This window comes from Trichechus manatus, unplaced genomic scaffold, assembly GCF_000243295.1.
Source record: "Trichechus manatus latirostris isolate Lorelei unplaced genomic scaffold, TriManLat1.0 scaffold00027, whole genome shotgun sequence".
NCBI lineage: Eukaryota > Metazoa > Chordata > Mammalia > Sirenia > Trichechidae > Trichechus > Trichechus manatus.
In genome coordinates, this window is record NW_004443963.1 from 9,517,229 (window position 1) to 9,544,409 (window position 27,181).

At 39.4% G+C, this 27,181-nt stretch overlaps 1 protein-coding gene across 3 annotated transcripts in view; it reads left to right on the forward strand.

Moving 5' to 3' along the window:
* The window catches only part of PWP1 (PWP1 homolog, endonuclein), a 38,441-nt gene extending 19,399 nt beyond the window's left edge, over positions 1–19,042 (forward strand). The window contains exons 9-15 of one of the 3 annotated variants that reach the window (XM_004373797.3): positions 8,404–8,500; positions 9,197–9,258; positions 10,557–10,668; positions 12,368–12,458; positions 12,551–12,672; positions 14,062–14,167; positions 15,116–15,465. In XM_004373797.3, the coding sequence (XP_004373854.1) occupies positions 8,404–8,500; positions 9,197–9,258; positions 10,557–10,668; positions 12,368–12,458; positions 12,551–12,672; positions 14,062–14,167; positions 15,116–15,225 (700 nt within the window). In that variant the 3' untranslated portion in view covers positions 15,226–15,465. The other 2 variants (XM_023729016.1, XM_023729017.1) reach the window with 2 other exon arrangements.
* Positions 19,043–27,181: the final 8,139 nt, after the last annotated feature.

Genomic DNA, 27,181 nt, shown 5'->3' on the forward strand with positions numbered 1-27,181 from the left:
GGAGACTAACTTGAAATGTAAACTTCATTTAACTACAATAATTAGAAAATGATGGATTGCACTGGGTAATCTGCTGCAAAAGACCTCTTTAAAGTGTTAAAAACCAAAGATGTTACCTTGAGGACTAAGGTGCACCTGACCCAAGCCATGGTATTTTCAGTTGCCTCGTATGCAAACAAAAGCTGGACAATGAATAAGGAAGACCATAGAAGAATTGATGCCTTTGAATTATGGTGTTGGCAAAGAATATTGAATATACAATGGACTTCCAGAAGAATGAACTAATCTGTCTTGGAATAAGTGCAGCCAGAATGCTCCTTAGAAGCAAGGATGACAAGACTTCATCACACATACTTTGGACATGTTATCAGGAAGGACCAGTCCCTGGAGAAGGACAGCATGTTTAGTAAAGTAGAGGGTCAGTGAAGAAGAGGAAGACCCTCAATGAGGTGGATTGACGCAGTGGCTGCAACAGTGAGCTCAGATGTAGCAGTGATTGTGAGGATGGCACAGGACTGGGCAGTGTTTTGTTCTGCTGTACATACAGTTGTTATGAATTGGAAGTGACTTGACAGCACCTAACATTCTGTTGTTACTCCCCCCAAATGGCATCATCTAGCATAAATTTCTGCATTTTCATTTAATTGGATTTCATAGATTATTGGTAGGAATTCATTCAAATAATGTTGTTTCCTTCCATGAAAGTAACCATTTATGTTATCATTTCATCACTCATCTAAATTTGTGGTACTGTGATGGCTTGTGTGTTGCTATGATGGGGGAAGCTATGCTGCCAGTATTTCGAGTACCAGAAGTGTCACCCATGGTGGACTGCTTTCAGTCGAGCTTCCAGGCTAAGACAGACTAGGAGGAAAGGCCTGGCAATCTACTTCTAAGAATTAGCCAATGAAAACCCTATGAATCACAACAGAATATTATCTAATATAGTGCTGGAAGTTGAGCTCCTAGGTTGGAAGGCACTCAAAATACACAGTGGCTACAACAGTGGACTTGATTATACTAATGATCATAAAGATGGTGCAGGACCAGGCAGTGTTTTGTTCTGTTGTACATGGGGTCACCATGAGTCAGAGCTAATTCAATGGCAGCTAACAACAACAGATGACATCATTAATAAATAAACCAGGAAATAATCATCAGTATTTATATTAAGTTAATATAACCAAAGTTAACTTTAACATGAGCTGTTCCTGACCCCTTAAAAAGTGTGACTGCTTTCACTGTTTCATGCCTAAATAAATCGTTAGAAAAAAATAAAGTATAAATGCTTGGGTCCCATCCTGCAAGATTGAATCAGTAGGTCAGGAGCAGGTGCCCAAGAATCTGTTGGATTTTTGTTTTGTTTGTTTTAAGCTTCCCCTGTGAATATGATGCTGCCAGTCAGTTGGGCACTACTGTGCTAGATTTCTCAGGATTTTTTTACCTGAATTGGTCCTGGTCCTAATGAGCAGATGAATAGAATGTCTAATATTGTGTGTCTCATTGTATATCACATGGCTGCTATTACTTCAGGTAACTTGAAGTTAGTTCTAATGAAATAGCCTGTTAGTTATCTAGTGCTGCTATAACAGAAATACCACAAATGGATGGTTTTAACAAAGAGAAGTTTATTCTCTCACAGTCTAGGAGGCTAGAAGTCCGATTCAGGGTGCCAACTCCAGGGGAAGGCTCTCTCTGTCAGCTCTGGGGGAAGGTCCTTGTCATTAATCTTCCCCTGGTCTAGGACCTTCTTAGCACAGGGACCCCGGGGTCCAAAGGATGCACTGTTTTCCTGGCTCATTTGTTGGTAGTTTGAGGTACTCCGTTTCTCTGCTCGCTTCTCTCTTTTATTAAAAATCTCAAGAGATTGGCTTAAGACACAACTGAATCTTGTAGTTTGAGTCCTGCCTCTTTAATATTACTGCCTCTAATCTCAACTCATTAACATCATAGAGGTAAGATTTACAGCACATTAGGAAAATCACATCAGATGACAAAATGCTGCATAATCACACAATACTGAGAATCATGGCCTAGCCAAGTTGACACATATTTTGGGAGGACACAATTCAATCCATGACACAACCCCTTATCAATGCTGCACCTGGTTCATCTATTCCTTTCCCCAGCTCAGTTCCCTGGTTCCATTTGGATACTCATCATTGGCTGTATCCCTATCTGCCCCATCTGCACTCACATCTCTTTGACTCCAGTGCCACATATTTCTTTGCTCCTCAACCTTTTTCTTTCTCCCTCTCATTTGAGACCTTGATGCTCCTTTGTCCTTATATTTCTGCTTTATTTATTTATTGGATAGGTATAGAATAAAATACTTCCTAGTAAGGCCTCTGCATACTCAGTTGCAGAGTTGGGGATTATGCTGAGGAATAATATATTGACATTGTTACGAGTGGGGGCCTTGGTTTCTAGTAAAATGTGCCTTGTAACAAAATGCCTGTTCTCTGCTCATTTATACTATCTTGGAGTGCTCTTATTGGAGATGTAGTGTTCAGAAGGTTTTTTTCTTTGTTTATTTTTAAGCCTCATAGAGTAAGAACCTTAGAGCTGGAAGGAAATGTCAACAAGATGTTTTAGAATGACTGCTATAAAAATGTACTGTGAAATTTAAATTTTTGCTGTTGCTAGGCATTGAATATAAGTTAGTTGTTGGGAATTTAAATTAATGTTTAATCTATGAAATGCCAAGGACTTAAAATATTATATGACCTGTATGTGAGACTTAATGGTAGACTCTTTGAAATTCATTGAGTAGTGTTACGGATTGAATTATGTCCCCCCCCCAAAAAATACCTGTCAGATTGGCTGTGCCATGATTCCCAGTATTGTGTGATTTTCCTATGTGTTGTAAATCCTACCTCTATGATGTTAATGAGGCAGGATTAGAGGCAGTTATGTTAATGAGGCAGGACTCAAACTACAAGATTAGGTTGTGTCTTAAGTCAGTCTCTTTTGAGATATAAAAGAGAGAAGCAAGCAGAGAGACAGAGGGACCTCATACAACCAAGAAAGCAGCGCAGGGAGCAGAGTACGCATTTTGGGCCCGGGATTCCTGTGTGGAGAAACTCCTAGATCGGGGAAGGTTGATGACAAGGACCTTCCTCCAGAGCCAACAGAGAGAGAAAGCCTGCCCCTGGAGCTGGTACCTGAATTTGGACTACTAGCCTCTCAGACTGTGAGAGAATAAATTTCTCTTTGTTAAAGCCATCCACTTGTGGTATTTCTGTTATAGCAGCACTAGATAACTAAGACAAGTAGAAAAAAAGCTAACTCGATCTGAACAAACAAGATCCTCCTAAGATACCTGGCATGTATCATCAAAATGTGAGTTACATGACTGAGAGGAGTTGGTATAATGGAAGTAACTTCCTTGAGGAAAAAATTTAATATCTAAATGGACCCATTAGCATTTTATTTTAACAATATATTGGTTTTCTGAACAAAAACATTACTAATGACTTGATTCTGTGTCACGCTGTTTTAAAGCTAGATGCTGAATGAAAATTGAGCTCTCAGTTTCAGAAGCTCTTGTATATTTAGAAAGGAGAAAAGAGAGGCAGCATTCCTCATGGGCCTACTACATGCCAGTTACTCAGCCAGGCACTTGCATAACAACTCTTTGAGATTGGTCATATCACTCTAATTGGCAGGCAAGGAAATTGAAACACACAGTAGATGTGTGACTTACTTTTAAGTCTCATAGCTAGTTAGTGGCAAGGCCAAGAATCTGTTTCAGGTTTTCTGGACTCTAAAACCTGTGTTCTATTGTAGAACAGAATTATTAGCTCTTGATTCTTACTAACATATCATTCTGTTTCCTATTAATAACATTTTTTAGAAACAGTTTATTGAATATAATTCATATATCATAAAATTTACCCTTTTAAAGTATACAGTTCAATGGTTTTTAGTATATTCACAAGAGTTGTGCAACCATCACCACTGTCTTAGTTATCTAGTGCTGCTATAAGAGAAATACCACAAGTGGATGGCTTTAACAAACAGAAGTTTATTCTCTCACAGTCTAGTAGGCTAGAAGTCTGAATTCAAGGCACCAGCCCCAAGGGAAGGCTTTCTCTCTCTGTTGGCTCTGGAGGAAGGTCCTTGTCATCAATCTTCCCTTGGTCTAGGAGCTTCTCTGCACAAGGACCTCAGATCCAAAGGACACACTCTGTTCCCAGTACTGCTTTCTTGGTGGTATGAGGTTCCCCTGTCTCTCTGCTCACTTCCCTCTTTTATATCTCAAAAGAGATTGGCTTAAAACACAACTTAATCTTATAGATTGAGTTCTGCCTCATTAATTTAACTGCAACTACTCCCACCTCATTAACATCATAGAGGTAGGATTTACAACACAAAGGAAAATCACATCAGATGACAAGATGGTGGACAGTCACACAATACTGGGAATCATGGACTAGCCAAGTTGACACACATTTTTGGGGGGGACACAATTCAGTCCATAACAACCGCTGTCTAGTTTCAGAGCATTTTCATCTCCCCAAAAAGAAGTCCCATACCTATTAACAGTCACTTTTCATTCCCTCTTCCCTTAGCCCCTGGCAACCACTAATCTACTTTTTGTCTCTGGATTTGCCTATTCTGGACATTTCATATAAATAGTATTATGCAATATGTGATTTTTTTATGACTGACTTCTTTAACTTAGCATAATGTTCTCAGGGTTCATCCTCGTTGTAGCATATATCAGTACATCATTCCTTTTTATTGCTGAAAAATATTTCACTGTATGGATATACCACATTTTGTATATCCATTCACCGGTTGGTAGACATTTGCGTTGTTTTCACTTTTGGGCTATTATAAATAATGCTACTTCGAACATTTATACACAGGTTTTTGTGTGGACATATGTTTTCATTTCTCTTGGTTATATACCTGGGAGTGGAATTGCTGGGTCATATGGTAGTCACTGCACCATTTTACATTTCCACCACCAATGGATGAGGGTTCCAATTTCTCCATTCTCACCAACACTTGTTAATGCTGTCTTTTTAATTATAGCCATCTAAGTGGGTATGATGTGGTATCCCATTGTGGTTTTGGTTTTCATTTCCCTAATGACTAATGATGTTAAACATCTTTTCACGTGCTTATTGGCTGTTTGTATATCTTCTTTGGAGAAATGTCTGTCCAGATTCTTTATCCCATTTTTTAACTGAGTTATTTCTCTTTTTATTATCAAGTTGTAAAAGTACTTTGTATATTTTAGATACAAGTTCCTTATCAGATACACGATTTATAAATATTTTCTGTTGTTCTCAGTTATCTTTTTACTTTCTAGATGGTATTGTTTGCAGCATAAAAGTATTTCATGTTGATGAAATCCAGCTTATTTTTGTTGTTGTTGTTGCTTATGCTTTTGGTGTTGTATCTAAGAAACTATTGCCTAATCCAAAGTCACGAAGATCTACACCTGTGTTTTCTTCTAAGAGTTTTATAGTTTTTAGTTCTCACATTTAGGTTTGTGATCCATTTTGAGTTTGGAGGGTTTTTTTTGAGGGGGGTATGGTGTGAGTCAACTCGACAGTAATGAGTTTGGTTTTGGTTTTGGTTTATGGTGTGAGGTGTAGGGGTCCAATCTCGCTCTTTTGCCTGAGGGCTGGCGGAGCCAACATGGCACTACAGACAGAAGCACTGTGCTGTCCCTTTGCAGCAAAAACCTGAAAAACTAAGTAAAACAGATACAAATGTCAGTCTTGGAACCGTAAGCACCAAACGTAGGAATAAAGAGTCCGATCAAGTAGCAGATGGAATAAGAAACTGACAGAGAACAGAGAACAAGGAGAGCTATGGTATGGAGGTCCCCTACCAGCTAACATGGCCAGATTCACCATCTTGGACTCAAATATGATGGCAAAATTAGGACACCTCCAGATAAACAGAAGTTTTAAGGGAATATGTATAAACCAAACCAGACTTACAAGAATTATTAAAGGGAGTCCTTCGGTTAAAGAATCAACAACATCAGCCAACAGCCTAAATCTAGGATGCAAGATAGCATCAGCCAGATACCAACCTAGGTAATGAATTCTCAAGGATAAAACAAAACTAAAAGATTTACAGCAGGGAACCAGAGAGTCGATCTGTAAATGACAACTACAATAGAACAATAAAAGAGGGAATAAAGAGTGTACGTATAGAACTTTCAAATGGAGAGGAAGTCAAGACGATATCAAGTAATAAAAGACTGGTTTAAACTTAGGAAAACGGGTAAATTTCACGGTAACCACAAAGCAAGTTAACAAACCTACTCATCAAAATAAAGAAGAAAAACAAAGTCTCAGTAAATACAAAATCTACAAAAACAAAAGAAATGAAATAACAAACAAAAGGAATTCAGCACAGGAGAGTAAGAGGAAGAAAGAAAACATCAGCACCACAAAAAAAGCACTACAAAATGACAGCAATAAACTCACACCTATCAATAATTACACTGAATGTAAATGGCCTAAATGCACCCATAAAGAGAGTGACAGAATAAAAAAACAGAACCCATCAATATGCTGTCTACGAGAGATACAGCTTAGAAAACAAAGACATAAATGTATTAAAAATCAAAGGATGGAAAAAATGTATCAAGCAAATAGCAACCAAAAAAGAGCAGGAGTAGCAGTACTAATCTCAGATAAAATAGACTTTAAAACAAAATCCACCATAAAAGAAAAGGAAGGACATTATATAATGATTAAAGGGACAGTCTACCATGAGGACATAACCATAATAAATATCTACATACCCAACGACAGGACTCCAAAATACATAAACTCTAACTGCACTGAAAAGAGAAATTACAAAACAGTTCCACAATAATAGTAGGAGACTTCAACACACTACTCATAAAGAACAGAACATCTAGAAGGAAACTGAAGAAAGATACAGAAGATCTAAAGGCCACAATCAACCAACTTGACCTCATAGACATACATAGAATACTCCACCTAACAGCTGCAAAGTACACATTCTTTTCCAGTGCACATGGAATGTTCTCCAGAATAGACCACATCTTAGGCCACGAAGCACCCCTCAACAAAATCCAAAGCATTGAGGTAATTACAAAGCATCTTCTGATCCCAATGCCATTAAAAGTAGAAATTAACAACAGGAAGAGCAAGCAAAAAAAGAAGCAAATAATAGAAACTGAATAACACTTTGCTTAAAAACCACTGGGTAATAGAAGAAATCAAAGATGGAACAAATTTCCTAGAATTAAATGAGAATAAAAACACATCATACCAAAACCTTTGGGACACAGCAAAGGCAGTGCTCAGAGGTCAATTTATAGCAATAGATGTGCCCATCAAAAAAGAAGGACTAATGTCAAAAAACAAGCGTATAAATTTTTGTGTGAGAAATTAACTTGAGCTGTAAACTTTCACCTAAAGCACAATAAAAAATAAGTAACCCTGAGAGTATGGCCCGCAGACACCCTTTTAGCTCTGTAATGAAGTCACTCCTGAGGTTCACCTTTTAGCCAAAGATTAGACAGGCCCGTAGGACAAAACAAGACTAAAGGGGCACACCAGCCCAGGGGCAAGGACTAGAAGGCAGGAGGGAACAGGAAAGCTGGTAATAGGGAACCCAAGGTTGAGAAGGGACAGTGTTGACATGTAGTGGGGTTGTTAAGCATTGTCATAAAACAGTATGTGTTTTGTTTAATGAGAAGCTAGTTCTGTAAACCTTCATCTAAAGTACAATTAAAAAGAAAATAAATACGAAAGGGACAAAAGCATTCTTTTGCATAAGGATATCCAGTCATCGTTGAACCATTTGTTGAAAAGACTTCTTTTCCTATTGAACATTGAATTGTTTTGGAACCCTTGTTGAAAATCAGCTGACCATATATGTGAGGATTTATTTCTGGACTTTCAGTTCTGTTCCACTGATCTGTGTCTATCCTTAATGCCAGTACCACACTCTCATGACTACTGTAGCTTTGTAGTAAGGTTTAAAATTGGGTAATGTGAGTTTTCCAACTTTGTTCTTCTTTTTCAAGATTGTTGTGGCCATTCTGGGTCCCCTGCATTTCCATGTAAATTTTAGGACCAGCTTATCAATTTTTGGGCTATTTGATAAGGGATTGGTTGAATCTATAGATAAATTTGTAGGTCAGTCTTTAAAATGGCAGTATCTTGATTTTAACAATATTATGTGTTTCAATCCATGAACATGGGATACATTTCTATTTAGAATTTCTTTTTTTCAAAAATATTTTATAGTTTTCAGTATACAAGTCTTGTACTGTTTGTTAAATTTATTTCTAAGTATTTTATTCTGCTTGATGTTATTGTAAATGGAATTTATTTCTTACATTTAATGCTCTTGATTTTTAAAAGGTTACCTGATGTTTCTTCCCTTCCTCAGAAATGTGCTGGCAAGTGCATCTGCTGACAACACTGTAATTCTCTGGGATATGTCCTTGGGGAAACCAGCAGCTAGCCTCGCTGTACATACAGACAAGGTATGGTGAGTTAGTGGATAGAGGGGATTCTAAAAAATCTGGGACAGATATTAGCTAAAAATAGTCCCAAACATGGCTTTTTCTGGTTTACAAAGTGCTATCACGTTATGTTATTGAATCTTCACACTTCTTCACGTGTGATAGGTATAATACCCATCTTAGATATGCAAAGATGGGTGCAAGGAAGTGAAGTGACTAGGAACTTTAGTGCTCTGTAACATGTTTACAGAGGTTCCGAAAAAGGGACGGTGCTTTCTGTCACCAAATGAGGTGAAGGAGTTTATTGGATTCCATAACTGCAGAACTCCTCGGGGATCTAATGTGCTAATGCGCATGTGGGCCTTTCGGAGCATGTGGAGTGGCCCCGGTGTCTTATGACCACTCCCCTGACCTCTTAGCCCCAGCACCTCCTTTTTTCTTCTGAATATCTTTTAACACTTACGGGACCTAAGTGTTCTGCCAAACCCGTTTAGGGAATGCTGCATCGGGGAAATGTCTTATACGTATCAGCTTTTATTTGGGAATAGGGTTTGTCCTTTTGATTATGCAGGATAGACAATTATGTTTGTTTAAATAGTACTGAATGTCAAAGGGAAGGATTTATGGAAACACTACCACGTTGGTGCTAGCCAAACATTAGGTAATTTTACCGAAGCCAGACATGCAGATCTGTTCATTTATGTTTCCTCCCTTTAGGTCCAGACTCTGCAATTTCATCCATTTGAAGCACAGACCCTGATTTCTGGATCATATGATAAGTAATAAAGCACCTCAGGGATTATTGCTGTTCTGTTTTTACCACGGCTTCGAACCTGTTCATTCCAGTTCGAACCCCTGCTGAGAATTTGCATTTCTAACAAGTTCCCAGGCAAGCCTAATGCTGCCAGTTAGGGACCAATTCTGAGAACCACAAGCAGAGCAGTGGTTCTCAAAATTTATTATACATAAGAATCACCTTGGGATCGTGTTAAAATGTAGATTCTGATTCATTATATCGGGTGGAAATGCAAGTTCTCAGCAGGGGTTCAAACCAGAACAAACCGGTTCAAATCCCTGGTTTTCACTCCCTTGAACTAATCCAAAAATTATCGCTTGATGCTTAGACCAAATATGTTACTGAGTCACGCCTACATTAGTAGTACTTGTTTTCGCTTTTCAATTCTGCTTTCAGTCTGCAAGAGAATGTGGTTCTGTCATAATAATCATAGGAATTAGCAGCTACTTTGATTTTTAGAGGGTGTCTGAGTTAGCTATTGCTGTGAAACAAACCACCTCACAATTCAATGCTTACAATAATAAACATTTATTTCTTAGGCTTCTTTGAGGTTGTACTAATCTAGACTGGATTCATGTGGTGACTCTACTAATCTAGCCTGAGCTGGGGAGACTTGGCTCCCCTTGGCTAAAACAGGTTACATGGAGTGGAGAAATGTAAAGGGAAGGAGTCCCAAGTCATATGACAGCGTCTCCGATACAGGGAAAGGTGAAGAATGGGGACCACTATGGCAGTCAGCCCTGGGGCTTAACATCGTTCATGTGCTCCTGTTTACAGATTGGGGCTAAGGTGGGAAAGAGAGCTAGTAGAAGCAGAAACCGCCTTACAGTCTTTATTTTGATTCCCTATCCTTTTGAAGACTTATGTTTATAGTTTTTTGTTGTGATTCATACAAAATTTCAAAAGCGTGTCCCTCGGTTCTCCCAACACACAATAACCTGCTTATGGAGGGTAAGAGTGGCTAAGACAGGAGATAGCTGACTCTGAGCACCACCTGGGAAGAGGAAATTAGAAATTGTCCTGGACTTTTGTGAATAGAGGATTCAACCTGGAGAAGGTCAGAGCTGCTTGTGACATCCAGAGCCACCAGTGCCTTCAACTGACAGGACCAGAGTCCACCAATTTGTGAAACTCGATTCACTTTTTCTACTTTAATTTAGAACCTTCAGATAAATCTTGACTTCACAATATTATTTTATTATCTTAGTTTCATTTAAAGATACTTAAAACTTACAGGAAGATTTGGCTGTTAAAACTGTAACTTTGCCTCTCTGTGTCCAGGTCAGTGGCTTTGTATGACTGCCGAAGTCCAGATGAAAGCCGTCGAATGTGGCGATTCAGTGGCCAGATTGAGAGAGTGACTTGGAATCACTTTTCGCCTTGTCATTTTTTGGTAAGAGTATGCATGTTACTGTTTTGTCTTTCCAGGTCACTAACAGCTTGTGTTCTTTACTTGCATTGTGAAAACTCTCTGAAAAGCTTTTTCTGTATTAACTGTGTAAAATATTTGGGGTTTAGAGTTAAAAAATAATAAATAAGGTTTCTTTAACAAGAGAATAATGGATCATCTACCAGAAAATAATAAACCATCCATAAAAATAGTGAACAAGTCAACAACGATTTTGCTAATTTCCAGTCATTCTATCGTGTGCCACATTTTATTTTACTTGTTTTTGATCATTTTATTACAGTGAGGTTTTTTAAAAATATTAAGCATGCTTTGCTTTTTTTATGGTTAAATCAGTCCAAGAAGATTGTTCTTTTTTAAATGTTGCTCTAGTGATGGAAATGCTAGGCTACTTAATTGATAGCACTGCCTCCCAGACAGGAAAAAGTCTTTCTGTAAATGCCCTTAATGGTTGTGGAATGACAATTTTTCCATGTAGCATCCCAAAGATTCCACTGACATTTCAGTTCATGGAAGAATAAAATCTCAACTTTCATCCAGAAGGAAAGAGTAATTACAGATATTGTGATAACATTCATTTCCTAATTTTTTGAGGTGAGTATGTATTGCTTTGGAAAGGAAAGTTTTATTTTTTTAAAGCCGCTTTCTTTAAAGATGTGGACAGGTTTCTGAAGTAATGATTCTGAGAACACATGAGCTCAGCTATCTGCACCCCTACTAGAGAAGCCTGCTGTTCCAGCCAGGCTGCCTTAAGCCACATTCCATCTTAAAATTACCAGGCATGAATTCCCACTGTGTTTGAATGTTGCATTGTACTTTGGATCTCAACAGTCAGACATGCTTTTCCTGAGGTTATTTGCTGATAAATTGTCATTGGTACTAAAATCACAAATATTTAGGGAAGTGATCAGAATAAAATTGTTCACCTCCTTCCCTCCAGTCTCAAAGGAAGAGACCTCCCTCCTCTTCTGTTTTTGGTCTCCTCCCCAGCCTAACCTTCAAGACTGCACTCCATTGATTGTCCTGTCTTTCTCCCTTTCTCCTGTCTGGGCTGTTGCCCTCAGCCTGTGTTCAGGTTCGAGTCTCTTTTTTTCCATCTTTGACTGTTTGTTGTCTCTTTCTTCCTTCATTTCCTCTCCCTTGCTTGAAAGTGTAAGAGCCCACTGTGATCTACCTTTTGCTCCTTATCTAAGTGAATCTCTCTGTCACAACGTTGACAATGTTGATCCCTCCTTTTTTCAGAAGCTGTGTCCTTGACTTTCCTGGCGTTCTCCTTTATTCCCTCCTCTCTCTCTCTTACTTCTCTGGGCTCCTCCTCAGCCTGTGCCCTAACTAGCCGTGCTCGCCAGGCCTCTGTCCTCAGCCCACTCTGAATTCTACACTCTCAGGGCTCATCCCCTCTGCTTGCACAGATGTTAACTACCACCTCAGTGCTGCCACATCCCAAAACCCACGGTACTGCTCAGCACAGGCTTCACACTCCTTTCCAGCTGCCTGATACTTACCAGCATAATTAGTCCAAGTCAGCATATTCAAAAGTAGCTTCTTTATGTCTGTGTTAGTTTTTAATAAACTCCACAGGCAAGTCACATATAGCTGATTTGCACTGTGTTTTAGGCTATTTACCTAGTGCTAAATTTCATAGTCACATAGCATGATCTTGCCCATCTTTTTCTCTTTCCAGGCCAGTACAGATGATGGCTTTGTATATAATTTGGATGCACGTTCAGATAAGCCTATTTTTACACTTAATGCACACAATGATGAAATCTCTGGTGAGCAAGAATATATTTCTTCATTTCTGTTACCTTATGATTTTAATCTGTATTTCAGACTGACAACCTCTAAAGTAACGTTATCCTTACAGGTCTTGATCTAAGCAGTCAAATCAAGGGCTGTCTTGTGACTGCTTCAGCAGACAAATACGTGAAGATTTGGGACATATTAGGAGATAGGCCAAGTCTGGTTCACTCTAGGGACATGAAAATGGTAAGAATTTGCCTGGACCTCCTTGTTTTCTGTTTACTCTCTTTCTGGCCTGTATTGCCTGTCTTTCTCTAGGAGTCATTGCATTAAAGATTCTGAATTTGTTGGGAAAGTTAATTTTGAGCTCGGTCACATTTGGTGGAAGTTTTATGTCTTGTTTTATGATTTGGGACAGTTTCAAGGGGAATCAATGGCTGTCTGGTTCCTTTGCAGCTAATGTGATTTACAGTTGCTTGGTGTTAAGCCCAAGAAGGTAATACGCCCAAGAATGGGAGAGGGTTTTATAGGCCACAAACACAGTGGCCCCATTTCTTGACCCTAAAATTAGGACCATCCCAGGAAATCTTGAACCTCTAGGGCACCAAAACTATTGAGGTCAATTTTTCTGTCTCTGTACATAACTAGATCTGACTACATTAAAATTGAGTACTGTGTAGTAGCAAAACAGTTGGAAATAACCTGAATTTATTCAGTAAATATTGAGCACCTACTGTGTGCCAGACACTATCCCTGGCAGTTGAACATTAGGGAATTAGTTATGTAAATTAGATTACAAAGATAGTGTAGAACACTGCAGCTGTTAAGAATTATATTTATGGAAAGACAGGTTATAGAAACAGTTTTTATAGAACCATCTTATGCTTGTTTTTTATTTATGAAAATCTAGAAGATTATATTCCAAAATATCAACAGTGGTTAGTTATCTTTTAAGTAATTTTTGTATTTTTTCTTGTTCAGATTTCCCATAATGCATATATATTATCTAAGGAGCCCTGGTGGTGCAACAGTTATGCACTCGACTGCTACCAAAAGGTTGGCAGTTTGAACCCACCAGCAGGTCTGTGGGAGAAAGACCTGGCAATCTGCTTCCATGAAGATTATACCCTAGAAAACCCTATGGGGCAGTTCTGCTCTGTCACATGGGGTTGCTGTGAGTCAGAATCGACTCTACGATACCCAACAACAACATATGTAGTATCTAGTAATAAAAGTGTTAAAAAAAAAAAAAAAACTTAAAAGTTTAAAAGATTATTTAATAGTGACTTCTTGTATGACCATCATTGTTAGAGAGAAGTAGTAAATTTTCTGGGACTACATTGCAGATCCAGGTATTAAGAAATTCTAATGGAATGATAATGAAGATGAGAAACCTAAGTAGTCATATATCCTCACAGAATGACCATCATGCTGAACTTGTTCTGCTTCATATTGTAGTAATATCTCTTCTGACTCAACTATGAGCTGGCTTTGTAGTGGGGTTGAGAGAGATACTGTTGAGTTGGTTTGGAGTAAACATTCAAACCATAGGTTTTTACACACCAGATAGGGATCTAGACATTAAAGCTCTCTGGAAAAATCAAAATCACTGACTTTATGCCCTTTTTCTCCCAGGGTGTTCTCTTTTGTTCTTCATGTTGCCCTGACTTGCCCTTTATTTATGCCTTTGGAGGTCAGAAAGAAGGGCTTCGGGTCTGGGACATAAGTACAGTCTCTTCAGGTAAGAATCCTTAGTTTCCCACTCTTCCTGAATGAGCTCCATAAGGGCTACCACAGAATGTGTGAGTTGACTGCAGTAGGTAGGTGCAGAGGTGGATGGTGCCCGTCCTGTAATGTAATCCATTTAGGACCATAGCAGCAGGTGTAATTTGGAAATGTTCATGTTCATAAATTTTGTCTTCACACTTTAAATGTAGTTCATTTTTAAAAATACCTATTTATAACAAAGTTTGAATCTTTACATCAAAAGATTTTTATGGGAAAGTTGGAAGGAAATACAGCATGGTCTCAAAGAACAACCCTCCCCTTCCCAGTTACTAGTGTGAATAAATCTCTGTCTTGTCTTAATGACTTTCTACCAAATCCAGCTTTCCTGAAGGGGCCACCCCTCCTTTCCTGCAAACCTGCCTGCTTATTTGTTACTTTGAGGTAGTCTGGTGTGTCCTCTAAACCCAGAGGACATATCCCCACTATCTGATTCCTGAATCCTCTCTCCTGTGTGGAAGAAGGATCCTGAAATTTCTCTCTGGCTGATTTATATACGTCCGAAAAGTCCTAAGTCCAAAAAGTTCTGTGGTGGTCCTGATACAGAGGAAAGAGAGAAAATGGGAAACAGAAGTAGAATAAGGGAAGGGTGTAGTCAGTGGTATATGGGATGGAACATCTGTTATCAAAGAGGATTAGACAGATCCAGGACAAGATAAAGAGAGTAAAATACAAAAAAATAGACTGTTTTAAAACATGGTTAACTTCATTCAGAACATTAACTTGGACTTCTGAGTTGGCTACTTACTTTCCCATTTATAAAGTATTATATATTTTCATAAACAAAATTTCCACCCGAGGGTAGAGAATCTCATTGCTCCTTTGTATGTTTTGCTATCTTTTTATACTATAGACTTTTAATTTCCTGATTTGGAAGTTTCTTAACTATTCATTTGTATTTTAGTAAATGAAGCATTTGGAAGACGAGAGAGACTTGTTCTCGGCAATACAAGAAGCTCATCTATTAGTGGCCCTTTTGGGAGCAGGAGCTCAGACACACCGATGGAGTCATAATGAAGATAACACAATTTCCTGTTTTGTGTACCTTAACTCAGAGTTTTAAAAAGCTGGCCTAAAAATTTTCCATGTTTAGCTACAGCTGTGCAGAGTGACCATGAAACAGAATCCATTTCCTACTAGCCCTAGCAAGGACAATGGCACCCAAACAGATTGAGCCAGTCTTTGTGTTTGCCTTTAAAACATATGGTGTATAGGGCTCCTTTTGAATTGGAAAAGGATAATAAAAAGGTTTTTAAACAATAATTCCTTAAATATGCCATCTGTCACAGGCAACGTAGGTTTGTAAAATAGATAGCAATTTATAGTATTTGAAAAGGAGAAAATCCTCTAAGAGTTTGGTGATGAATTAAAAATGATATGCCGTTCTTTTCTTTGCATGACATTGTTATCAAAGAGAAGTGGCAAACCGTTCATTCCGTCAGTCACGAACATTGAATGCTTCTTCTGTGCCTAGTGCTTAGATAGGTGCCGATTCAGTGTGAGTAAGAAAAGTCTTTGCTCTTGGCCTACTGGGGGAAAAATCCCAAGTATAGATTAAATCTTCATATTAACTGTGTATTTTAGCAGACAGTGGACATTAGTTTGATTTATGAGAGCAAACACCAACTTCATCCAGTGGAAGAGCTATCAATTCAGGAACCAGACTACTTCCTGTGTAGTGCCTTCAGTCATTTCATTGTGAATGCTGGGGAATGTCAGTCCAAATCAGACACTGGTATAAAGCTGCAGCAGCTTGGATTCCCCAGAATCTCTGTGTAGAAAAAACAGCAGATTGAAGAGTGGAGTAGCTATTTGTTTTTGATTTGGCTTTTAATTAGATATCAGAACAAGCTCAAATCACTAAAAATTAGTGATAGCTAGAGGGAAAATTCTGATAGAAAATCAGTGTAGTTAATTTTCTCTCAAATTTAGTGCAGTTAATTTTCTCTCAAATTTAGTGCTGTTGAAAAATAGCTCTACAAAATGCATCTTTTCTGGCCTTCCAGCTTTAAGGACTCAGTTACGTATAAAAAGTAAAGAACTTTCACTGTTTTAATGTAGATACATGGATCGGCCTAAACATATGTAAAATAAACAAGAATTCATATTTAGTACATACCAAAACTTTAAAATGGTAAAATAGGGTTGACACTTCTATTTCCAGCTTGAAAGTACTAGGTCTGATGAGTGCTGAGCAGAAGGTCCGTTCAGAGCCAGGAGCACGTGCCTTGAAGCTATTGGCTAAAGTGAATCTGGGCACTGGGACCAGAAGAATGCTGGCTTGAGCATACAGTTACTGCTGCAACCCAACACAAGCAGTGGGGTCCCCTACCCTTCCTATCAGATGAATGTACTGTTCTTAAGTGTGGACAGATCTGAGCCCAAATATTTGTGGCCTAGAGGGAGTGCCTGTCTGGCATGGAAAGTAGAGGAACAAGATGCAGCATAATTTTTATCACTGACAGTTTAATTAGTGATAGGTGTTTTCACCAGGTAGCACTTGGAAATGCTATGAGTCGATCATGTCTGCCGGAGTGAAAAACTGATAACTTTTTTAAAAGTGTACCCAGGCGTAAGTAAGCTTCAGCCAATTATATCCTGGTATTCAAATCCACTGAGACCAACTGTTTTATAAAGCAGAATGTCAACTTATATATGGGGTGGGTTAGGGAGCATTATACAGTTGTAACATTACCTCAGTTTTTCAGGACAACTCCAACTACATTTACTGAAGTTCTTTTCAATAAAAGTGGTATGTTAAATGCTGCTACTTTTTTTTTTTAGTCTTTTTCACGACAAACTAATAGAGCAGGAAAAAAAATACTATCAGAACAGGCATCCAGATTTAAGTACTTCTTATACTATACTTCCATTTCTAGCCGTAATAGATTAGCTTGTACTAACTCTGCCAATGAAAACAAAAGCTGAACAAAATGCATGCAACCTCTATTTGAAGTCACTGGAGAACTTCCTTGGCAGCATGGGCAAAGACCGTGGAAGAAAGAAGGTGCGGAAGTGACCCTTAACACTATGCTCATCTTCCTGTCAGGCATCTGCCAGTATTTACGTTGTGCAAGGTGAAGAAAAACTAAGAGAGCAGCTGAAAGGTGCAGCAGAGCATCCAGCAGTCTCAATACTGCCAAACAAAATTGAACTTAAGGACCTCAAGGAGGTGGGGCCTCTAAAAACACCCCTGGCTCTCCACTGGGACCCCTGAAAGTCTATAACCTAGAAGTGGAGGTGATTCCGAGGTAGCGCCACCTTTATACCCAGCATTGCATAAGCTCAGTTCTTGACTGGATCGAGGTGTCCCTGATCCAGCTGTCTGCCAGAGGGTAAGGTGAATCCTCTCTGAAAGAGGGTAATTTTATCCACAGCTTCTACAGTTTTTCCTACATAATCTCCACCATTTCATCAAAAATACCATGTACACTAAGAAATAGGACCAAGAAGAACAGACCCACAAGGAATGCACATACTGGACTTATATTGGATGTGGACTTTAAAACAGCCAGGATTAATACTGTATATCCAAGGAAAGCAAAAACTGGAAAACAATTGGGATCTATGAAGTATCAAATGGGAATGCAAACTGAAAGATTAAATAGCCGAAATTGACAATTTTATATATAAGATTAATGGTAAGTTGGTCAAAGCTGAAGAAAGATTAGTGAACTTGATGGTAGGTGAATAAAAAATGTCCAGCCTGAAGTGCAAAGGAGGAAAAAAAAGTTTTTAAAAAAGTATAAGATACATATTAAGCATGATGTAAAACTCTTACATACATATAATTGATTCCAGAATGGAATGAGAGCAATATTCGAAGAGATAATGGCTAAGAATTTTTCCAAAACTGATAAGACATCAAACCAATAAGCACGTGAAACATGGCAGAGATTAGGGAAACACAAAACTACAATGAGATGCCTCCTCTAGAGAATGGCTGTAATCAAAAGAACCACATAAGTGTTGGTGAGGCTGTGGAGAAGCTGGCAGTCTTCATGCATTGCTGGTAAGAATGTAAAATGGTGCAGCCACTTGGGAAAGTTTGGCAGGGTCTTAAAAAGTTAAATGTAAATTTACCATATGAACCAGCAATTCCACTCCTAGCTATATGCCCAAGAGAAATGAAAACGTCCACACAAAGGACTGTATACAAATATGCATAAGCAGCATTATTCATAACATCCAAAAATTGGAAACAATCCCACAATGACATCTAGCACCAACTACCCAGAATTACATCAGACGTCCCAGGTTAAAGGCACAGCCCTCTACAAGACTGCCCTCACTTCAGAAACCAGCTACAAACTCAAGGATCCTCAGGCCACCTGGCTACAATTTCAGGAGTTGTTTAACTATACCGTCAGGTTCATTAAGTAGCTAGAACACCTTAAAATTCAGGAAAGCTCTATACTTAAAATCAGTTTTACTGTAGTAAAATGATACAAATCAGAACCAGCCAAAGGGAGGTTAAAGTCTAGAAGAGTTGAAAATGCCTAACTTCTTATATTCTCTCCCCATAGAGCCAGGACGTACTATCCTCCTGGCCCGTTGATGTGTGAGAATGTGCAGAATATTGCAAACGAGGGAAGCTCACCGGACCTTTGGTGTCAAGTTTTTATTGGGGTTTCATTACATAAGCATGATTGCTTGAATCATCACCTATGTGGCTGAACTCAATCTTTTGCCCCCCTCCCTCCCTGGACGTTTGACTGATAGATATCAAGTGGCTCAAAGCCTCAACCCTCTAAGCACATTGTTGGTCTTTTTGCTAAGATGATCTGTGTGGCCAGGCCCCACCCTGAGTCATCTCCTTAATATAAACTATCAAGTATGGTCCAAGCAGGAGTCTGGGTGGCACAAATGGTTAAGCACTTGACTACTAACCAAAAGGTTGGTGGTTTGAACCTACCCAGAGGTGTCTCAGAAGAAAGGTCTGGCAATCCACATCCAAAAGGTCACAACCTTGAAAACTCCATGGAGCATAATTCTACTCTGACATGCATGAGACTGTCATGAGTTGGAATCGTCTTGAGGGCAACTGGTACTGGTATGGTCCAAGGGGTCTACCATGAATAACAATGACATCACTCCAGAAATTCCAACGGTTTATCTCTTAGAAGCTGGGACAAAGGCCAGAACTCTGTTGTTAGGTGCCGTCAGGTCAGTTCCGACTCATATAGACCATAGGTATGACAGAACACAGTGCTGCTCGGTCCTATGCCATCCTCACAATCCTTGTTACGCTTGAGCCCACTGTTGCAGTCACTGTGTCAATCCATCTCATCAAGGGTCTTCCTCTTTTTCGCTAACCCTCTACCAGCATGATGTCCTTCTACAGGGACTGATGCCTCCTGATAACACGTCCAAAGCATGTGAGACATAGTCTTGCCAAACTTGCTTCTAGGGAGCATTCTGGTTATACTTCTTCTAAGACAGATTTGTTCGTTCTTTTGGCAGATCATGGTATATTCACTATTCTTTGCCAACACCACAATTCAAAGGCGTAAATTCTGGAAGTCCAGCTTTCACATGCATATGAGGCAATTGAAAACACTGCGGCTTGAGTCAGGCGCATCTTTTAGTCTTCAAGGTGACATCCTTGCTTTTCAACACTTTAAAGAGGTATTTTGCAGCAGGTTTGCCCAATGCAATGCATCTTTTGATTTCTTGACTGCTGCTTCCATGGGTGTTCATTGTGGAGTCAAGTAAAACGTAATTCTTGGTAACTTCGATCTTTTCTCCATTTATCTTGATGTTGCTTATTGGTCCAGTTGTGAGGATTTTTGTTTCTTTATGTTGAGGTGTAATCCGTACTGAAGGCTGTAATCTTTGATCTTCATCAGTAAGTGCTTCAAGTCTTCTTCACTTTCAGCAAGCAAGGCTGTGTCGTCTGCATAACTCAGGTCGTTAATGAGTCTTTCTCCAATCCTGATGCTGTTTTTCTTCATATAGTCCAGCTTCTCGGCTTATTTGCTCAGCATACAGACTGAGTAAGTATGGTGAAAGGATACAACCCTGACACACACCTTTCCTGACTTTAAACCACACAGTATCCCCTTGTTCTGTCAAATGACTGCTTCTTGATCTACGTACAGGTTTCTCATAAGCACGATGAAGTGTTCTGGAATTCTCATTCTTCGCAATGTTATCCACAATTATTATGATCCACACAGTAAAATGCCTTTGCATAGTCAATAAAACACAGGTAAACATCTTTCTGGTATTCTGTGCTTTCAGCCAGGATCTATCTGACATCAGCAATGATATCCCTGGTTCCACATCCTCTTATGAATCCAGTTTGAATTTCTGGGAGTTCTCTGTTGATGTACTGCTGCAGCCATTTTTGAATGATCTCCAGCAAAATTTTACTTGCCATGTGACATTAATGATATTGTTTGATAATTTCCACATTTGGTTGGATCGCCTCTCTTGGGAATAGGCATAAATATGGATCTCTTCCAGTCGGTTGGCCAGGTAGCTGTCTTCCAAATTTCTTGGCATAGATGAGTGAGCATTTCCAGCACTGCATCCATTTGTTGAAACGTTTCAATTGGTATTCTGTGAACTCCTGGAGTCTTTTCACCAATGCGTTCAGTGCAGCTTGGACTTCTTCCTTCAGTACCATTGGTTCCTGATCATATGTTACCTCCTGAAATGGCTGAACACTGATCAATTCTTTTTTGTATAGTGACTCTGTGTATTCCTTCCATCTTCTTTTGACGCTTCCTGGGTCGTTTAATATTTTCCCTATAGAATGCGTCAGTATTACAACTCAAGGCTTGAATTTTTTCTTCAGCACTTTCAGCTTGAGAAATGCCTAGCGTGTTCTTCCTTTTTGGTTTTCTAACTCCAGGTCTTTGCACATGTCATTATAATACTTTACTTTGTCTTCTCGAGTCATCCTTTGAAATCTGCTGCTCAGTTCTTTTACTTCAACATTTCTTCCTTTTGCTTTAGCTATTCGACATGCAAGAGCAAGTTTCAGAGTCTCTTCTGACGTCCATTTTGATCTTTTCTTTCTTTCCTGTCTTTTTAATGATCTCTTACTTTCTTCATGTATGATGTCCTTGATGTCATTCCACAACTCATCTGGTCTTCAGTCATTTGTTGACCACGTCAAATCTATTATTGAGATGGTCTCTAAATTCAGATGGGATATCCTCAAGGTCGAACTTCGGCTCTAATGCACTTGCTCTAATTTTCTTCAGTTTCAACTTGAACTTGCACATGATGGTCTCTTTCACAGTCGGCCCCTGGCCTTGCTCTCACTGATGATACTGAGCTTTTCCATCGTCTCTTTCCACAGATGTAGTCGATTTGATTACTGTGTATTCCATCTGGTGAGGTCCACGTGTATAGTCACAGTTTATGTTGGTGAAAAAAGGCATTTGTAATGAAGAAGTCATTGGTCTTGCAAAATTCTATCATGGGATCCCCAGCATCGTTTCTATCACCAAGGCTGTATTTTCCAACTACCGATCCTCCTTCTTTGTTTCCAACTTTCGCATTCCAATCACCAGTAATTATCAATGATTCCTGATTGCATGTTCTATCAATTTCAGACTGCAGAAGGTGGTAAAAATCTTCAATTTCTTCATCTCTGACCTTAGTGGCTGGTGCATAAATTGGAGTAATAGTCATACTAACTGGTTTTCCTTGTAGGCATATAGGTATTATCCTATTACTGACATTGTACTTCAGGATAGATCTTTTTGACGATGAATGCCAAAACCATTCCTCTTCAAGTCGTCATTCCCAGAATAGAAGACCATATAAATTGTCTGATTCAAAATGGCCAATACCAGTCCCTTTCAGCTCACTAATGCCTAGGATATTGATCTTTATGCATTCCATTTCATTTTTGAAAATTTCCAATTTTCCTAGATTCATACATCGTATAGTCCATGTTACAATTAATGGGTGTTTGCAGCTGTTTCTTCTCATTTTGAGTTGTGCCACATCAGCAAATGAAGGTCCCAAAAGCTTGACTCCATCCATGTCATTAAGGTTGACTCTACTTAGAGGAGGCAGCTCTTCCCCAATTGTTTTTTTTTTTTTTCCTTTTTATTATTGTAGTTTAAATGAAGTTTACATTTCAAGTTAGTCTCCCATACAAAAATTTATACATACATTGTTATGTGACCCTAACTGCTCTCCCCATACTGTGACAGCACACTCCTCCTTTCCACCCGATTCTCCATGTCCATTCAACCAGCTCCTAACCCTCTCTGCCTTCCCATCTCACCTCCAGACAGAAGCTGCCCATTTAGTCTCTTTTATCTACTTGAGCTAAAAGGCATACTCCTCATGAGTGTCACTTTGTGTCCCACAGTCCATTCCAATCCCTGTCTGAAGAGTTGGCCTCGGAAATTGTTTTAGTTCTAGGCTGACAGAGAATCCAGGGGCCATGCTTTCCAGGGTTCCTCCAGTCTCAGTCACAATACTATTAAGTCTGGTCTTCTTACTAGAATTTGAGTTCTGCACCCCACGTTTCCCCTGCTCTGGCCGGGACCCTCTGTTGTGTTCCCTGTCAGGGCGGTCATTGGTGGTAGCCAGGCACCATCTGGTTCTTCTGGTCTCAGGCTGATGAAGTCTCTGGTTTATGTGGCCCTTTCTGTGTCTTGGGCTAATACCTTCCTTGTGTCTTTGGTGTTCTTCATTCTCCTTTACTCCAGGTGGTTAGGACCAATTGATGCATCATAGATGGCCGCTTGCAAGCTTTTAAGACCCCAGATGCAATTCATGAAAGTAGGATGCAGAACATTTTCTTAATAAGCTTTGTTATGCCAGTTGACCTAGATGTTCCCTGAAAGCATGGTCCCCAGACCCGTACCCCTGCTACTCTGTCCCTCAAATTGTTTGACTGTATTCAGGAAACTTCTTAGCTTTAGTTTAGTCCAGTTGTGCTGACCTCCCCTGTAGTGTGTGCTGTCCTTCCCTTCACCTAAGATAATTCTCTGCTATCTAGTAAATAACCCTCACCCTCCCTCCCCACCCTTGTAACCATCAGAACGTTTTCTTCTGTGTTTAAACCTTTTCTTGAGTTCTTGTAGTAGTGGTCTTATACAATATTTGCCCTTCTGTGAATGACTAAATTCACTCAACATAATGCCCTCCAGATTCCTCCATGTTTCACGGCTTCATCACTTTTCTTTATCATTCCATAGTATTCCATTGTGTGGATATACCATGTTCATCCATTCATCCATTGATGAGTACCTAGGTTGTTTCCACCTTTTTGCTATTGTGAACAGTGCTGCAATGAACATGGACCTGCATATATCTATTCGTGTGATGGCTCTTATTTCTCTAGGATATATTCCAAGGAGCCGGATAGCTGGATCCAGTCGTATTTTCAGTGCCTTCCAACCTGAGGGGCTCATCTTCCGGCACTGTATCAGACAATGTTCTGCTGCTATTCATAAGGTTTTCACTGGCTAATTCTTTTCAGAAGTAGATTGCCTTGGTCCTTCTTCCTAGTCTTAGTCTGGAAGCTCAGCTGAAACCTGTCCGCCATGGGTAACCCTGCTGGTGTCTGAATACTGGTGGCATAGCTTCCAGCATCACAAAAGCCCCCATAGTATGACAAACTGACAGGCACGTGGAGGATTTCAATCAAGTATATGAGACCAAATGGGTAACGCCTGCCCAAAAGCAAAGACAAGAAGGCAGGAAGGGACATGAAAACTGGATAAACGGACACCGGGAACCCAGGGTGGAAAGGGGGAAGAGTGCTGACACATTGCAGGGATTCAATCAATGGCATAAAACAAAATGTGTATAAATTTCTGAATGAGAAACTAATTTGCACTGTAAACTTTTACCTAAAGCACAATAAAGTTTTTTAAAGCTAAAAAGTAACAACAAAGGGCAGAAATCTTCAAAATTGATTTGTAGGTGTTTTACATTATGTATATTAATCAAATCATGTTTTCTTTTGGTATGTCACTTGTCTCTCAGTTTTGATTAGGAGTTTAGATTTTCATTTTTCTATAGCTGTATCTGTCCTTCTCTTCCTTTATAGCATCTCAGTTTAGTCTTGTTTAGAAAGGCTTCCCCACCACAATACTTTAAAAATACTTGGATTTGTTTTTTTACATTTTTTAATTCATCTGGAATTTCTTTCTCTGTATAGGCTGAGGCAAAAATATCATTTAATATTTTTTCCAAATGGATAGCTAATTAACCCAATTCCATTTATTGAGTAGTCCATTCTTTCCCCACTGAGATGCCAGCTTTATATATATAACCTACCTATATCTGTGTATATTCTAGACTTTTATTCTGTTCCATTGATGCCTCTGTCTATTATTTCCTGTATCAATACCGTTTTGCAGTACAACCTGTGAGAGCCAGAACTCAACAGGACTGCTTTTTCCAGGTCTTCCAAGTTTTTCACCTTTGACAGGGTGCAGTCTTACCACTTGCGAATTGCTCGTTTTAGTGGAAAATATTTGAGTTTTCCTTCTCTGACAGGTTTCTGCCTTACACAGATTCTGGCTTTTGCAGGTTTTACTGTAATTACAGTAGCCTTAAAGTAAATTTTGGTTTCTAACAGGAAAAGTTCGCCTCATAGTTCATCTTCTCCAAAAAAAAATTTTCTGGTTATTCTTTCATGCTTTTTTAGATGAACTTGAGCTTGTCAAGTTCCATAAAAATCTCTTCGGGATACTGAATAGTGTTTTATTGACTTAGTACTTTCAGAGAAATTGAACAATTTTCCACTATTGAACCTTCCCATTTAAGTTTACAGGATAGCTTTCTGTGTATTTGCTCTTCTTTTATGTTTTTCAATGAAGTGTTAGTCTTTTTTCATATAGACTTTGCCAGTTGTTTGGACTTTTTCCTAGGTTTTTATAGTTTTGGTACCAATGTGAATAGGACACTTTTCTCCTATTTTATAAGTGGTTATTACTAACATATAAAAGACTCATTAAAACTGTTAACGCTTTTTGTACTGAGCAACTTACTAAACTCTCTCATTAGTTCTTAAGTTTTTCAGCTGATTTTCTTGGTGGATGCCAGCTTTATAACTTACCTGTATTTGTGTATATTATTCTGGACTTTCTATTCTGTTCTACTGATGTCTTTGTCTATTATTTCCTGTGCCAATACCAATCATTTTACAGTGAAACCTGTCAGCCTGAGTTTGAATTCTAATCCTCCAACTTAAAAACTGCATTAAATTCTGTGACTCTCCAGGTCCACTAAAAAAAAAAAAAAAGATATTCTATTTTACAAGGTTGTTATTGTGTATAGATAAAATACTTTTAACACATAAACCAGAAAGCAAAACCCACTGCCACTGAGTCAATTCTGACTCATGGCGACCCCATGTGTTACAGGGTAGAACTATGCTCCACGAGGTTTTGAAAAAAAATTTTTTTATTTTACTTTAGAAGGTTTACAGAACAAACTAGTTTCTCATTAAACAGTTCGTACAAATACTGTTTTATGACATTGGTTAACAGCCCCATGACATGTCAAGACTCTCCCTTCTCATCCTTGGGTTCCCTATTATCAGCTTTCCTGTCCCCTCCTGTCTTCTAGTCCTTGCCCCTGGGCTAGTTTGTCCATTTAGTCTCATGTTTTATGGGCCTGTCTAATCTTTGGCTGAAGGGTGAACCTCAGGAGTGACTTCATTACTGAGCTAAAAGGGTGTCTGGGGGGCCATACTCTCCGGATTTCTCCAGTCTCTGTCAGTCCAGTAAGTCTGTTCTTTTTTTGTTAGAATTTTGTTCTACATTTTTCTACAGGTCTGTCCAGGACCCTCTATTGTGATCCCTGTCAGAGCAGTCAGTGGTGGTAGCCGGGCACCATCTAGTTGTACTGGACTCAGTCTGGTGGAGGCCATGTCCTCTGGACTCATCTTTCCCTTGTATCTTTTTCTTCATTCTCCCTTGCTCCCGAAGGGATGAGACCAGTGGAGTATCTTAGATGGCCGCTCACAGGCTTTTAAGACCCTAGACGCTACTCACCAAAGTAGAATGTAGAACATTTTCTTTATAAACAATGTTATGCCAACTGAGCTATATGTTCCCTGAGACCATGGTCCCCACAGCCCTCAGTCCAGCAATTCGGTCCATCAGAGTTTTGATGTGTCTATGGAGCTTCCAAGATCTCTACAAGGTTTTCTTGACTAATCTTTACAGAAGCAGATCACCAGACCTTTCTATCTTGGTGCCACTGGGTGGGTTCAAACCACCGACCTTTAGGTTAGTAGCTGAGAGCAAACTGTTTACACCACCCACGGACCTACTTAACACATGTTGTTGTGTGCCATAATGTTGATTCTGAGTCACAGTGAGCCTATAGGACAGAGAAAAACTGCCCCATAGGGTTTCCTAGACTGTAATCTTTATAGGGAGCTCTGGTGGTGCAGTGGTTAAGTGATCAGATGCTAACCAAAAGGTCGGCAGTTCACATCCACCAGCCACTCCTTGGAATTGACTTGGTGGCAAGGGGTTGGTTTTGGTTGGTATTTACGGAGCAGGTCACCAGGATCTTTTCTCCTGCAGAGCTGCTGGTGGGTTCAAACTGCTGACCTTTCAGTTAGCAGCTGAGCACTCAACCACTGTGCCACCAGGGCTCCTACTTAACACATAAAACCAAAAAACCCACTGCCATCGAGTCAATTCCAACTCATAGCGACCCTGTACAACAGTGTAGAACTGCCCCACAGGGTTTCCAAAGCTGTAATCTTTATGGAAGCAGACTACCACAACTTTCCCTCGTGGAGTGGTTGGTAGGTTTGAATCCCTGAACTTTCAGTTAGCAGCTAAGCGCTTAACCACTATGCCACCACAACTTCTTCTACTTAACCACACAGAAGGGGCTTAATACACTTGAGTTCTCTTCCTTTCTGTCTAGTGATTGCTTCTGGAGTTGAAATTGAATTTCCTGGTCACAAACCAGTTTTGCTTTATATACACTACCTCTCCCCGCCCCCTTTAAAGTCTTACAC